This window comes from Mustela erminea, chromosome 3 (genome assembly GCF_009829155.1).
Source record: "Mustela erminea isolate mMusErm1 chromosome 3, mMusErm1.Pri, whole genome shotgun sequence".
NCBI classification, from domain to species: domain Eukaryota; kingdom Metazoa; phylum Chordata; class Mammalia; order Carnivora; family Mustelidae; genus Mustela; species Mustela erminea.
In genome coordinates, this window is record NC_045616.1 from 164,302,489 (window position 1) to 164,318,404 (window position 15,916).

A 15,916-nucleotide genomic window follows, 5' to 3' on the forward strand; every position below is an offset into this window, starting at 1 on the left:
GCTGGGTGTCCTCGTGAGAGAAAGGAGGGGAAGGCTCGATGGAGAGGGACGTGGGCCGAAGACGTTTGGGTCGGGGGAGCCCTGCGGCTGGAAGGACCCTTCCCTAGAGCCTCTGGAGAGAGAACGGCCCTGCTAGGGCCTTGGTTTCATCCTGCTGGCCCCAGAACCAACGGGAAAGGTGTCTGAAGTCACCTGGTCTGCGGCATTTGCTGTGGCAGCTACAGACACGGAGCACGTGTGGACGCCCTTTCCATTGGTCCTTGTGGTTGGGGACACGGCGGGGGAGGGGTGCGGGGGCAGGGGTGGGGGGAGTGGGAAGGGCGGGGCTGGACCTTACCTGGACTCTGGGCCCCGGAGCGGGGTGAGCGGCTGGAGCGTGCGCCTCTGGTCTCCTCGGCCTGTCCCCCTGGGAGCTCTCCCAGCCCGCTGCCGACTGAGTGGTGAGAGGCCCGCCGGGCGTCGCCTCGCCGGCTCCTGAGGGCCCTGTCCCAGGACCGAGACCTCCGGGGAAGGGTGCTCCTTGTGGCTCCTGGACGTTTTTCCTGACTTGGGATCCCCGTGGAGTCTCCCCAGGGGCTGGGCGTTTCCTTTGGGGCTGGGCCGGCTGCTGTCCTGGCCCGCGTGGTCTGGGAGCCGCAGGCCTCGTCTCCAAGGGACTCTTCAGAACTGGAACCCAGGGGCATGGGGTTCCGTAGCGCCTCCATGTAGGACGTTCTGAACCAACGTTTGCTCTCCACGCTGGCTGGGTCCCTGGGCAACCGCCTTCTGGAGCTTGGGCTGCCCATGTCCTCACAGACAGTGAGGGACTGGGGGTTGTCCCTTTTGTCTGTGGCGTCCAGGCTCCTGCTTGGACCTTCCCGGGGGCCCAGCTCTGAGGGCCCAACCCCTACGAGGCCTCCGTTGGAGCTTCCACACGGGCTCCGAGGGCCTTCACACCCAGCTCTTCCTGGAGAATGTTGGAGGCTGGGCTGGTTACTGCCAGGGTGCCTTTGGCAGTGGGGCAGGGCTGCGGTGCTACTGGGAGGGGTGGCCTCCCGGGGACGGGTGTTGGCCACCGCGGACGCCGGGGCCAGAGCCGTGGAGGGGCTTTGTGGGGGCGGCCACTCAGGCCCAGGACAGCTGCAGGGGGGCGGGACAGTTCCGAATGTAGGTACAAAGATGGGGTCTGTGACGCTGCTCCACGGGGTGCGGAAGACGGCGGAGCCTGAGGTCAGCAAGCAGTTTTGTAAGGGGACACTGGTCCGCTCCCCGTTCAGCCATTCCAGGAACTCTCCCGTGAAGACGCAGCCGTACATGGCCTCCGGGACAGTGACTTCCTCTGAGCCCCGTCCAAGCTGGGAGAGGCATTTTAAAACCAGCCTGGCTGACCGCTTCCGCCCCGACGTGACCTGCAGGTAGAAGTCCCCGGGCCTGAGCCTGACCCCGTGGAGAGACGCGAGCTGCACCACCACCTTCTCACGGACGCACAGCGGCCAGCCTTCGTGCACGAAGATGAGGCCTGTGTACCTGGCCTGGGACGAGAGAGGGAAGGTTAGACCTCTGTTTTGGAGCTCCCTGTGGGAGGCTGGGGGGACGTGGGCTGCGGGACAGGAGAGAGAGAGCCGTGGGGGACTGTCCAGGCGGTCCCAGCGCAGGCAGCTGGGGGCTCTGGTGAGTCTCTCCTGGGAGCTCTCCCCACCCGGGGGAGGGCTGGGCCTCGCACTCTTTCCTCACCAGCCTCAGGCTGAGCTCCACGGCCCTTCTGGCTTTCCCAGGCACCTGCAGGCAGGCCCCCGGGAGGAGGGCTACTTCTGGAATCGCAGGGTCGGGGGGCACCATGAGAGGATGGTGGGACCCGTGTGGACACCAACGATATTGGCTGTAGGCTCCCGCCCAATGCGATGGGGTCCTTCGCCTAGTGCGACGGGGCCCGGGAACTTTGCAGCTCGGCTGTGGATTGTGTGGGGCAGCTGTGAAGCACATCTTGGAAAAGAACCTGCTGTGGAAGAGGTTCAGGCTGCAGGACTAAGGCAGACACAGGCAGCGTCTGACAGGGGCGTGAGAACGTCCAGCAGTCTGGGGAACAAGGCGCGGGACCCCTGACGTGTCGGGAGCCGCACCTGCAGGTCCCAACCCGGGACCACCTTCTCCCGCACCAACTCAGTCACCACACACCCTGCTTCTCCAGGACTCTTACTGCACAAACATTATTATTATAATAGAGCAGATGAAAAAAAGTAGCCTCATTCTGATCCATCTCAAGCTCTGTGGCTTCCCTTTCCCTTGTGCATGCACGACACACTCCTCTAACCCGCGGGAACGACCCACACATGGCCCCGCAGCCCGCCCTCACCGCCGCAGGCCTGCTGGGGCTCGCCTGTCCTCTGTGGTTGGGGATCTACCGTGCTTCTAGCTCTTTCTACCCTAAACACTAAATGCAGGCAATGTTTCCCTGATACCATCTCTTTTTCCTTTAAATTATTGTTTTAGGAAACATTTCTGGGATTAGGGTTAAGGATAAAAGATCACTAATGTCTCTCCTGCTTCTCGGCAGTATGACCACTCTGCCACGCAAAGACCCGCTGCCGGCAGTGACGAGCCAATGTGACGGCATCACCAGGGCTCCTTGGCCTGAGGCTTGCCACCGAGGAGTCTCATTCTAAATTAGTATATAGACTGTGGATACTGTTGTTTTAATTTGCATTTTGATATGTTTCTTTTCCGTAAAGCTTCTGTATGTATTTTTGTTCCTTTTATGGACTGTGGGCTTGTTTTTGCCCTCTTCGTGTTGTGAGGTTTTTAAAAAAATTTAACAAAACAATAATTTTTTTGTCCTCACCATTAGCAAAAGTTTGCCTGTGTTATGCATTTACTTGTTTTGTAGTCATGTTCCTTTCCTTTCTATAGAAGCTTACGTTTTACACACTTGAATTCCTTGAATTCTGTGATATCTTTTCTTTCCTTACAACTTAAGTATTTAAAATCTTACCAAAGGTTGCCTCGCATTTATTTTATATGAGTTTGCCTCAGAGTCGAGGTCTAGAAAACAGTGTTTTCATCCATCTGGAGTTGGAAACCATGCCATGAATAACTGTATGTCCCCAAGAGCCAAGGCCTCGTCACCGGGGTTCCTGCCCCACGCGCCCTAGGCCGTAGTAAGGGGCCACCGTCTAGCCTTCTGGGAGCCCACGGCGGGGGCAGGGGCAGGGTCCGGCAAGGATGCAGCTTGTACTTGCCAGGCACCTGGAGCCATACAAGTACATCTTCTGTGCCATCCAGAATGTTCAATGAAATATATTTTTGAATCCAAAATGGTATGCTCTAGTGGTGAGTTTCCTAACACTAAGTTAAAAACTGAGAAAACACATGATACATATCATGTAAACACTTCCAAATATGTATAACCTTTATCAAAAAATAAAAAAAAACTTATTCTTTCAAAAAAAATTCCAATTTTCAAACTGCAAAATAATACCTGTGTATTGCAAAACCTGGAGGGTTCAGAAAGAAACAATCCCAACATCAACCCCCAGAGGTCAGTGTTGGTGACATTTATGTGTGTTTCGTGTCATTATTTTCCCCGTGTATTTCTAACGGTCGCAAGCCCATCACACACGTACGACAGTGCATGGTAGCAGCATTTCCTGTGCTGTGAGAAACTCTTCACACAGACCGTTGTTAGATACATACTCCCCCCACCGCGTTTTGCTCTAATTAAAACACCAAGCCCATCGCTGGGACTGGAGCCCCACCTGGGGGTCACATACTTCTGCAGGATCTGAGGCCACAGAAGTTGAAGGGTGTGGCCATGTGGGGCACCTGGGAGGCCCCCTGGGGCACACAAGTGTGGCCAGTGTCCTTGCTGTGTGACCAGAGCCTGCCCCATCCTGGACCCGGAGGTCCCGGAATCGTCCATCCCTGGGTCTAGCAGGGATGAGAATCCCAAGGGCCACCGTGGAGAGAAGTTCAACCTGGGCTGTGGTCTAAAGGTATGCAGGGCCCAGGAACGAACCTCATGACAAAAAGTTCTGGAAGCAGAGGGTCCAAGGCCAATGGTCACTGGCAGGGGCCCCCTTCTTGGAGGTTCTGTGTGGACTCAGAGTGGAGAGTGTGGCAGGGCTGTGTAGCTCTGGCACCCCCCATCCTGGCCTCTCTTCTGTCCAGATCCCACAGGGCATGGCTGGAAGAAGCCTTGTGGCGGGGGTGGTGCCGCCAGGCCGCTCGGCTCTGCTCCTTGCCCGCTGCCAGCTGCGACCACGCCGGAGTGGAGCTTCAGCCCCGGCAGCAGTGGTTCCATTAGGCGGCAGGGTGCCCAGTGTCTGTTGCTGGCACCGTCAGTCCCCGCTGTGGGATGCAGATGCCGTGCCATGGCCTTGAGCAGCTGACTGGGACAACGTGACCGTCTTCCACCAGCACGCCGCACGCATCATGGCATCGAACCTGATCCCACGAGATCCTCTGGGCCTCAGGTCACAAGATGCCTGGTGACAGCGATGGAGAGGATGAACCCGCCCAGCGAAACGGGAAGGAGACAGGTCCCACGGCTGGAGCAGAGGCTCAACAGAGGCTCAGCGACCCCTTCAAGAACCAGGTGCTCTCGCTTCAGAGCCGCTGTGTACCCGTGTTTCATCCCGGTGCTGGTCACTGTACCCGAGCAGGGCGAAGTGGCTTCATGTGTGCTTCCTTTCGAGGGGACACGCTTTCATAAGCATCTCAGCCCAGCAGACATCTCCTTATCTGTCGCTGGCAATAAGGGAGCCAGTGATCGCCCCCGGTTACAGGGCATGCTGGGAAGGTGGATGTCTTGTCTCTGCCGTGGGAGGCAGCAAGAGACATGGGTCAGAGTGACCATAAGCTGCCTGCCGATATGCGTCTGCTGTACAGACCTCCTCTACAGACGAACAAAATCAAGCATCAGAGCGATGGCTGCTCTGGGTCTCATAGAGCTGGAGACCCTGCATCGTTCTCCCCCAGAGCCTGTGGTCTTTACCCCTGTCCAGGACTGCTGAGCACGGCCACCCCGACAGTCCCAGTGCAGGCTGATGAGTGGTGAGCGCCGACTACTGCGGGGTCGCAGAGCACAGAGATTCTGCGCAGGTTCGGTCAGGGGCGGGAGCTGGAGAGCAGAGCCGTGGCTCTCCTGGCCTGTGAGAGGTAGCAGGACTTCAGCCAGGTGCCAGGGGACCGGAACGGGGAGGGCGGGCCCCGGGATGAGTGACCGTCGAGGACAGGATGGTGCACAGATGGATCAAGGCTCTCTGGGTTGTAAGGTGAGTTTGTCTCCGGTTGCTGGGAAGCCTGGAGGAGAGAAGCTTCAGACCCGGTCCAAGGAGGGCCCCAAAGCTGTCCCTGGCGCTCTGTTCCTCTCCCTTGTCCCACTTGGCTTCGCTGGGCAGACAGGCCGGGTCAAGGTGCAAATCCTCCTGCCACAGGAAGCGAGTAGCAGGAGGATTTCTTGTTCTCGGCATCTTGACACGAGCCCGCGAGCACTAACTGGGTGTCTCGTGCCGTTCAAGCTGCTGTAACAAAAATACCATAGATGGGGTAACTTTAAAAACAGACATTTCTTTCTCACTGTCCTGGACAGGATCAAGGTGTTGGCAGGTGTGTTGTCTGGCCAGGGCCAGCTTCCTGGTTCAAAGATGACCATATTTTGCCGTGTCCTCGCACACGGCAGAAGGAGCAAGGGTGCTCTCTGGACAAGCATGAACGCGGTTGACTGAGTCGCTTCCTAGAGGTCCGACTTGGTAACGCCATCGCTGCGGAAGTGAGGTTTCACCAGACACGTTTCATGGGGGACACAAACATTCAGTCGTAGCACGTAGATCATGTGCCCACACAGACATCATGTGACCCTATAAGTAACGGTCTATTTCTGGGCTCCCTACTCTGTCCCACTGGCTACTTGGACTCTCTTGAGATTCCGTAGGAATTTTAGGATAGAGTTTTCTATTTCTGCAAAAGACATTGCTGTGACTTTGAGAGAGATGGCAAACAGTGTTGCCTAACGCTGTTGAACAGTGTTGAACCCTCCAGCCCATGAACACAGGGTCTTTCCATGTCTCAACCCTTCCTGTATTTTCCTTCAGCAACATTCTGCAGTTGTCTGGATACAAGTCTTTCATATCTTTGTTTAAATTTATTCCTAGGTATCTTACTCATTTGGAAGCTATGATAAATTATTTTTAGTTTATTTTTGAAAGAGTTTATGTATTTATGAGAGAGAGAGAGAGAGAGCGTGCGTGCACGTGAGCACAGGGAGGTAAAAGGGACACGCAGACTGTGCTAAGGGGGGTGCCTGACCTCACAACCTTGAGATCATGACTTGAGGTGAAACCAAGAACCAGAGGCTTAAATGACCAGGCATCCTACTTTTTTAAAGAAAGATTTTATTGATTGATTGATCGATTGATTGATTTAGAGAGTACCTGTGCATGAGCAAGGGGAGGGGCAGAGGAAGAGGGAGAGAGAGTATCTCCAGTAGACTCTGAGCCGACTTGTCTGACAGTAAGACCACCACCGAACTTCCCATGTGTAATGGAGTATCTTTTCCCGTCAGCCTTTGCATGTCTTCATAGCTAAAGGGCATTCCTTATAACCAGCATTTAGGTGGTCTTGCCTTTTTCTTTGAGTCTCACAATATCGGCCTTTCAGTTGGAACTTTAGTTCCTTTAACTACATTTACCATAATTACAAATACGGTTGGATTAAATCTGTCACCTTTGCATGTAATCTCTATTTGCCCGTCCATTCCTTCATTCTCCTTTTATTCTCTCTTCTATGTTTTGGATCCATTTCTTGCCTCTGCTGATTTTTTATTGTTTTCAGTAGTCGCTGTCAAGATTACCACATGCGTCTCTAACTCATCACGATACTATTCAAGTTACACTTTGTTACTTTAAAACAATGTAAAGGGGCGCCTGGGTGGCTCAGTGGGTTAAAGCCGCTGCCTTCGGCTCAGGTCATGATCTCAGGGTCCCGGAATCAGGCCCCGCATCGGGCTCTCTGCTCAGCGGGGAGCCTGCTTCCCCCTCTCTCTCTGCCTGCCTCTCTGCCTGCTTGTCATCTCTGTCTGTCAAATAAATACATAAAATCTTTAAAAAGAAAACAAAAACAAAAAACAGACAAAACAAAACAACAATGTAAGAACATACAGTCCAGTTTACTTCCTTCCGTACTTCGTGTTTCTGTTGTCAGATTCTTAAAGATTTTATTTTCATTCCAGTTTGTTAACATACAGCGTAATACCAGCTTCAGGGTTACGGTTTAGTACCTGCCGCGCTGCTGCCCGTCACGCGCTCACCCCGTCCCATCGCCGCCTCGCTCACGCTCCCACTGTCTCCTTTCTGGAAGCCGTCAGCGTATTCTCCAACGTTAGGAATCCGTTTCTGGGTTGGTCTCTCTTGTTTTCTTCTTTGCTCATTTGTTTTGTTTCTTAACTGCCACACATGAGTGAGATCACATGGTATTTGTCTTTCTCGGACTGATTTTGCTCAGCGTGATACTGTCTAGCTCCACTGATGCTGTTGGAAATGGCAAGATTTCATTTTGTTTTATGGCTGAGTGATATCCTGGCGTGTGTGTGCGCGTGCGCGTGTGTGTATGTGTGTGTGTGTGCGTGTGTGCACGTGTGCGCGTGCGTGTGTGCGCTCTACATCTTCTTTATCCGTTCTTCTATCAGTGGACCCTGAGCCGCTTCCGTAGTTAGGCTATTATAAATAATGCGATAAACATAAGGGTGCATGTGTGTCTCTGAATTAATGTTTTCATGTTCTTTGGATAAATACTGAACCATCGATTACGGAGTCGTAGGGCAGCTCTATTTTCAGCTTTCTGAGGAAGCTCCACGCTGTTTTCCAGAGTGGCTGCACCAGCTTGCATTCCCACCAACAGTGTAAGAGGGTCCCCTTTCTCCGCACCCTCGCCAATATGTGTTCTTGTGTTGCTGATTTTCGCCGTTCTGACTGGTGTGAGGTGGTGTCTCACTGAGGTTTTGATTTGTATTTCTCTGATGCCGAGTGATGCTGAATATCTTTTCTATATCTGTATCTGTCTGTTGCCTGTCTGCATGTCTTTGGAGAAATGTCTGTTTATGAATTCTGCCTATTTTAATCAGATTATTTGTTTTTTGGGGGGGGTGCAGCATTGTATAACTTCTATATATACCAATATTTTGGCTATTAAGCTCCTAATGGATATGGTTCCTAAACGCCCTCGCCCATCAGCAGGTTCCCTTTTCGTTTTGTTGGTTGTTTGCTTCCCTGTGCAGATAGCTTCTTATTTTGATGAAGTCCCAACAGTTTATTTTTGCTTTTATTTCCCTTGACTTAGGAGACATTCCTAGAAAAATGTTCCTATAACCTGTGCTAGAGAGATTACTGCCTGTGCCCTTTTCTAGGATTTTCACAGTTTCGGATCTCACATTTAGGGTTAGGGCCAGAGAGCTTCACAGGCAAACTCTACCAAACCCTTAAAGAAGAGTTAATCCCTATTGTTCTCAAATTAGTCCAAGTAGAGAAGAGGAAGGAAAATCCCCAAATTCGTTGCGTGAGGCCGGCCTTACGCTGACTCCCAAACCAGATAAAGGCACAACAGAAAGAGATTTACAGGCCAATATCTTGGATATTGGATGTAAAAATCCTCAAGAAAACACTAGCAAACCAAATCCTACAATACATTAAAAAATACCTTTCACCATGATCTAGTGGATCTATTCCTGGTTGCAAGGGTGGTTCAATATTTGCAAATCAACCAACATGCTACACTGCATCAGTGAGACAAAGGATAAGACCATACAATCGTTTCAGTAGATGCAGAGGAAGCATCAGAGTAAGTACAACATCCGTTCATGATAAAACCCTCCAGGGAGTAGGTGTAGAGGGAACAGAGCTAACATTACTGGTGACAGATTGAGAGCTTTCTCCCTAAAGTCAGGAACAAGACAGGGAAAATCCAGTCTCGCCACTGTAATTCAACGTAGCACTGGAAGTCCTGGCCACAGCAGTCAGACAACGAAAAGTAATAAAAGACATCCAAATCCATGAGGTAGAAGTAAAGCTTCCACTATCTGCAGACGACATGACACTACATATAGAAAACCTGAAAGACTCCACCAAAAGATGACTAGAACCAATAAATGAATTCAGTGAGGGTGAGGGATATGAAATCAATCTACAGAAATCTGTTGCATTTATATGCACTAATGATGAAGCAGCAGAAAGTTAAGAAAACAATTTTATTTACAATTGCACCAAAAACAATATCTAGGGATGAACCTAACCAAGAGGTGGAAGACCTCTACCGCAAGAACTACAGAACGCTGACAAGAGAAGCGGAAGACGACACAAGGAGATGGAGACATCCACGCTCATGGTTTGGAGGAACACGCATTGTAAAATGTCCACACTACCCAAAGGGACCTACACATTCAACACCGTCCCTACCAAAACACCAGCAGCATCTTTCACGGGGCTGGAACAGTCCTAAAGTGTGTGTGGAACCACAAAGACCTCGAATAGCCAGAGCAACCTTGAAAAAGAAAAACAAAGCCCAGGTAATACAGTTGAGATTTCAAGCTCTATTACGAAGCTGTCATAACCAAAACAGTGTGGTTCTGGCACAGAAGCAGATACATAGATCAAGGGGACAAACGGAAAACGGACCACTGCCATTCACCATACACGCACATCATCTCCACATGGGCTGAGGACCTACATGTGAGGCTAGACTGAGATGTCTTACGTTCGGTTTCTTTCCGTCTGAGCACGGATGGTCCTTCCCCGTTACGGCTGCTCTTCCTTTGCTCTCCCCGTGGTCTCGGTAACTGGCCCTGGGCCTTCTCATGCAGAGCTTAGGAAATTGTTGTCTCTCCACAATTTAGTTAGGTCTTTGTGTATCAACAGCTGTCAGATGGCTTTTAAGGAAAGGATAACTTTTCTTTTATGTAGGATTTTTCTGGTTGGTTTTAGCAGCAGGAAAATTCTCACACACTTCTACACTGACCTAGAAACAGGGCTCACCCACTGACCAGCCAATTTCCTTTGTTATCCTCTGACCCTTCCTCTACTCAGGAGTACACGTACAATTTTCCAAATGTCAGGGTGGTGTTGTTATCACTGATCTGCGGTTTTATCGCACCGGTCTTCCCACAGCCGTCCTCTGGATTTATTGCCATCTACAACTAATGGCCAGTTCTGGTCGATTTCAGTAAATGCACAGAATAAAAGTGCAAGTTCTCTAATATTCTCTAGTTTTATACACTCTTGAAGTACATGTACATCCCCTAATTGTAAAATTTGACCGGAATTTTATCAAATTTTGGAAACCATTCCATGTGTACTTGGAAGGATGTATACTCTAAGATTTAATTTTATTTTCCTTATTGTGGTCCCCTGCCCCTGCTTCCCTGTGTCATGCAAACATTCTATTTTTATAACTTTCTGACTACTTTTAACTTCCCCAGACATTTTTTGAGCCAAACTGTGATGAAAGAAAGTTACAAATAAGCTAATGAGTGACTCTAAAGTGACTGTATATCTATAAAGTAACTATATAGTAACTATAAAGTTACTATAAAGTAACAAGTGACTCTATATCTATAAAGGGAAGGAAGAATGGTAGTTGTTGGAATATTAGGTTAACATGACAACTTACCTTAAAATTAATATGATTAGTCTGCTCTCTAAGCTACATACTCTGACAATAGCAGGTGAACAGATAAAAACTGCCTTGATTTATATTAACTAAAATATGTTTACATTCATAGTTGTTGAGATAAGTTCATTTTCTCCTATGTCATACACAGGATCAAATTTTAATTTCTTTATTAAAGAGAAAAAAGCACTATAACTATACAAACGGTGAAGATAACACCAAGTTTCATTTTGTGCTATTTGTACTTGGAAGTATGCACTTATATTAAATAGTAGTATTATTCATACGGGCTTTTCAGAAATAAGCAATTTTGTAAGTGGGAAGGGGGATGACTTATGATTAAAATGAAAGGAAAAAGAAACTTAACAGAAGAAAGAAGGCAAAACATTAGGTCAAAATAGGTTTCAAAACACAGCTTTGAAAGGGGACAGGCATTTTTGTTCCCTGTGCTGTGGGTGATCTCTGTTTCTTATCAATCAATACCCTTTAAATTTGCAAAAGGTACATAATCTCAAAGGAAAATATCCTCTGCATAGACTACTTCATACAAAGAAACAAATCTAGGACATCCTTGGTCATTTCTCGACCATGGTCATTCTAGGTTAAAGACTTTCTAAGAAGACGCCCGGGTGTTTCAGTTGGTTAAGCAACTGCCTCCAGGTCAGGTCATGATCTCAGGGTCCTGGGATTGAGCCCCACATCGGGCTCCCTGCTCAGCCGGAAGTCTGCTTCTCCCTCTGCAGCTCCCTCTGCTTGCATGCTCTCTCTCTGTCTCTCTGTTAAATAACATAAATAAAACCTTTAAAGAATTCCAAAGAATTTAATAAATCAAAGTAGTCCAGTGATAGTTTTTTTCAAAGCCCTACTTCAGTATCAATGGAGTAATAAAAGGTATTGATTAATAAAGATCTTATACCTTTTTTGAAATTAAATACTACTTATTTAATTTAGGGAAGCTCTTTTATCTGAGCTGTACAAAGACCTACTAACCCTATGGAAAGTCCTCATACTTGGTGCCTAACACCATCTGCACTCTTACCACTGTGGTATAGGAGGTAAAGGAATCCTTTTCTCCCTGAAAGCGTAGGGGGTAACTCTGTATACATTTCAAATGAGATAATTAATAAACTGTGCTACTTTTAAAGTTTCCCATATTACAATGGGGCACACAGGGCTGTTTCAGATTGCAGCTGTTTTCCAGAACTCTGTAATTGGTGAATATTGTCAGAGCTGCAGCACGGAGCAGGAGGCCACCCGAAGACTTGGTATCGGGGGAAGCCCATGTTGCTGGACCCACTGAGAGAGCTCCTGGGTCTTCTCAGGCGTGGACAGCTGGGCACAGGCGTCTTGCAAGTGTCATTCACAAGCACATGATCAAAACACTAGCCAAACCGTGTCTCCGTTTCTTGAGCTAAATCCTCCATGTTTTGTAGATCTTCACCCTTGAACTTCAGGTCCACGAAGTAGCCTGCGATGGTCTTGGCATTTTTCCCAAGATGGCTTCCTACAACTCATGTTCGACGGCTTTATAACTAGGATGCAGGGCTCAGTTTGTGGGTTCGAGTTACCTATGTCCCCGACACAGATCGTTCCTTCCTGGAGGACTGTTCGAGCAGCACCCACAAGGCTGACCCACAGGTGGCCTCCGTACTCACCACACAGGGGCATCCTGTGACCAGACACGAGCGCTTCTGGCGCTTCCTTTGACACACAGTGACCCTTATGTCCACTGCACTTGATGACTCTTTTTAGAACACAGAGTATGTGGCGCAGGACTTTGGAAATAGTTAGGCTTAAGTTCCATGAATTATCTTCTCAGTTCATTTACTCCAACACCAGAAAGTCTCACAGGTGCCATGAAGCAATGCTTGTCTGAAGGGTGCCGCGGGTACCGGACCCCTGCTCGTGTAGGGAGCCCAGCGCGCTGCGGCAGCCGCTGACCCGCACACCCCAGCGCACAGCTCAAGATCTCGCTTCCCAGCAGCTCACCGCACTATACCTACCACTTGGCTGGCAGTAGTTTTAAGACTGCCTTGAAAACAACCAACAAAAAAGATATCCCAAGACCTTTTCCCTCCAAACAAATCTATGGCTTTAAAGCAATCTTAGTCAAAACTCCTAAGAAGTTTTGCATAAATCAACTGCTTCTCAATTTTACATAGATATGCAAAGAAACTAGAATAACTAAACAATTTTAAAAAGGAAGAACAAAGTGTTTGGCCTTGGAGACCTTACAGAGGCTGATTTTAGGACTCACTATAAAGGGTCAGTAATCAAAACCATGGTACTGGAGGAAAGAGAGGAAAGGTCAGTGGAACAGAACAGAGTCTAGGAACAGATGCACACTTGTACTGACAGTTCATGTTCAACAAAGTGGCCTGGGTGCCAACGGAGAAAAGATGGCCCTTTCAACAAATGGTGTTGAAGCAGGAGGATAGACATAGGCAAAAACAAACTTGATGCTTACCTCACACCATATGTAAAAAGTAACTCAAAATGGATCTTAGGCCTAAAAGAAAGTTATTAGACAGGACACAGAAAGAAAAAAAAAATAGAGAACTTCATCACAATTAAACACTTTGACTCTTCCAAAAACAATACTAAGGAAATTAAAAGGTAAGCCACAGATTGGGAGAAAATATTTGCAAACTATATATATGATAAAGAACTTGTATCCAAAATATATAAAGAACTCTGAGAACTCAATGAGAAGATGTTGCAGAAACCTGTCAGTGAGTGCCCTCCTTAGATTTCATGCCATGTACTTTATTTGCCTCACCCCAGTCCTGGCCCTTACAGGGCCAAAATCTGCTTTTGTGACCTTATATATTTGGAATTATCTGATTGGATATTAAAAAAAATACATCAAGTTATTTTAATGAAGAAAAAGAATAAATGACAATCCAGTGTTTAAGATGGATAAAAGATTAGAATCGACACGTCACAAGGAGGGTATACGAAAGAAGTCCAGGAAGAGAGACGTCACGTCTGCAGCTGTCACCGAGTTGCAGACCATACCACGACGTTACACGTGACACCCCTGCACATGTGACGGGGCGGGTGGAACTGAAGAGGCTGACAACAGCAGGTTTGGGTGAGGGTGCCACGCACCGGAAGCTCTCCACAGCCCCTGATGGGAGCGCACAATGGTGCGGCCAGTTGGAAAAGAGTTTCGAAGTGGCCCAGCAATCACACTTTCTGCTATTTACCCCAGAAGACAAGCTCACGCAGATTCCTGTACGCAAAGGGTTATGGTAATTTTATACATAATATTCTAAAACTAGAAGCCACCTAAATGTCTATCAATCCATGAATTGGTAAACAAATTGTGGTACAGTCTGTACAATGGGAAACCACTCAGGAGAAAAAAAACCCAGAAACAAACTAAGCACCTAAGAAGTGTGTTAGGCTGGGTGTAAAGACTCCGGTGAAAGTTCACTGGAGGAACCAGAACGGACACCTGTGGACGGAACGGGCTGTACCGCCGGGGGCCCGAAGTCCTGTTTGTGGAACACGGAGCCTTACTTCCTCATCATTTGGGACTAAGAAAAAAGGAGCCAGACTCCAGAGGAAAAGAGTTGAGCCAGTACCCTTACAGACCTCAAAACTGGAGTGGACTGGGCAGATCTCTCCATTTGTGGAATTAAACTCTAAGAAAAGTGGCTGAGGTTAACTTCACAACTTCCTTTCAGAAAGAAAACAACAAATCCTCACTTGAACAATCTCTGCTTTGATTACCGGTTTAATTTCCTGTTCTCTGCCTCCGTCACTGGTGTCCTTCCCTGTGCTCAGCTTGAATATTTTCTGGTACCAAGCAACACGTTGCCTGTCTCTTCCCTACAGTCAAGGGCAGGAAGGTGTCACCTGCGGGGGACGGTCTCACAGGTCTCCTTCTGCAGGGAAAACCATCACACAGGCTCTGTCCCCCGAGAGGAGGGTCCCATGCAGGTTCTGGCCCCTGCAGGGCCCCTGCAGGTACTCACACAGGCTTCCTGCTGCAGGTGCTGAAGAGCCCTCTTGGCTGGGATGAGGAAGTCAGTGAGGCAGCGCAGCCCATCCCCACCGTGGAGTCTCTCCGCCACGCTGAAGAGCTGCCAGAGAACCGTGGCTGCCGTGGCCTCAAAAGGTGGGTAGAGGGCAGACAGTGTGTTCTGGATATAGGTGTCAAGGGATTCCAGACCCTGAAATGCAAGAGAGGACCAGGTACTTTAAGACAGTGATGAAGACGGGTGCGGAGGACACTCCCCCCAGGCTGGCCACGGAAGCCTCCACTTTTCGGGCTCTGTCTTCTCTCTGGATATTTTAGCAGTCTCTGTGGGACAGGAAGGTACCAGCAAACCCACAGCATAGTAGGGGTTCCTCTTGGAGCAAGCTCCCGGTCCTTCGGTCGTCGCACAGCAGCAGCGTACTGTGGATCTGCCCCCGGCCCGCGAGGGGACCCTACATAACACTGTCAGTGGGGGCGCTGCTGCTGTCACAGGAGGCACAATCAAGTTCCACCCCATCAGATTCTGAAATGTGCACCTGAAATGCTGTATTTTAGGGTTATCCGTGGAGCATGTGGGATTTCTCAGGGGGCACTCCTGGGTCTGCAGGGAATGGGGGAGGCCCCCATGTCAAGGACAGAGCTGGTCCACATGTAACTTAATAAGAAAACGTCATCCACAGCAAAGACATTTTGACTGTATTGATAATTTTTTAAAAACCATTAGGGCATCGTTTATCAAAACCACAGAATTGTACCCATTTGGTCATTCTGAAAGCAGTATCCTTGGTACCTGATTTGCTCTTCATGTTTTCATGCAACAAAATCTTATGTAAAGACAGAATGCTTTTAGTATAAAAGATGTTTAATGCTGTTTTTAGATGTAACATTTCCTGAGGAAATACCACAGGGTTCATTTGTTTAGGGAAAAAAACCCACAAGGCTACAATAACAGTTAAAAGTCAAAAAGGTTAAAATTGTGAAATCGATTTTTAAAGGGACAGCGGTTACATCTGAGACTCCTCTGGACAGCTCAGGGCACAGATGATTTTCTAAAGAGCCTGAAAACAAGACAGCGACTCCCCTGGGCCTGAGTGGGTGAGGCCTCTGGCCATCGGTCCTGTCCTGTGGGCGAGGCCGGGCCACACGGCGGCCGGGAGGGTGCTCAGCGTTGAGCCTCCCCGTGGGCGCTCCGGCCGCGCTGTCAGTGCCAGGAGGCGTTGGTCAGACCCCGCTCGGGAGCTCCCGTGCCCACGAGGCCTTCTGCACGTCTGTCTGTCCCCTCCCTCCATACGCCTG

The 15,916-nt window shown here is 49.1% G+C and overlaps 1 protein-coding gene across 7 annotated transcripts in view; it reads right to left on the bottom strand.

The window, feature by feature from the left end:
• The window catches only part of PLEKHG4B (pleckstrin homology and RhoGEF domain containing G4B), an 81,623-nt gene that overhangs the window by 47,121 nt on the left and 18,586 nt on the right, over nt 1-15,916 (bottom strand). For all 7 annotated transcript variants that reach the window (XM_032337877.1, XM_032337876.1, XM_032337881.1 and 4 more), the window contains 2 exons: nt 14,616-14,813; nt 338-1,511 (listed from right to left, as the gene is read on the bottom strand). In XM_032337877.1, coding sequence (XP_032193768.1) covers nt 338-1,511; nt 14,616-14,813 — 1,372 coding nt within the window. The remainder of the gene's footprint in view (nt 1-337; nt 1,512-14,615; nt 14,814-15,916) is intronic.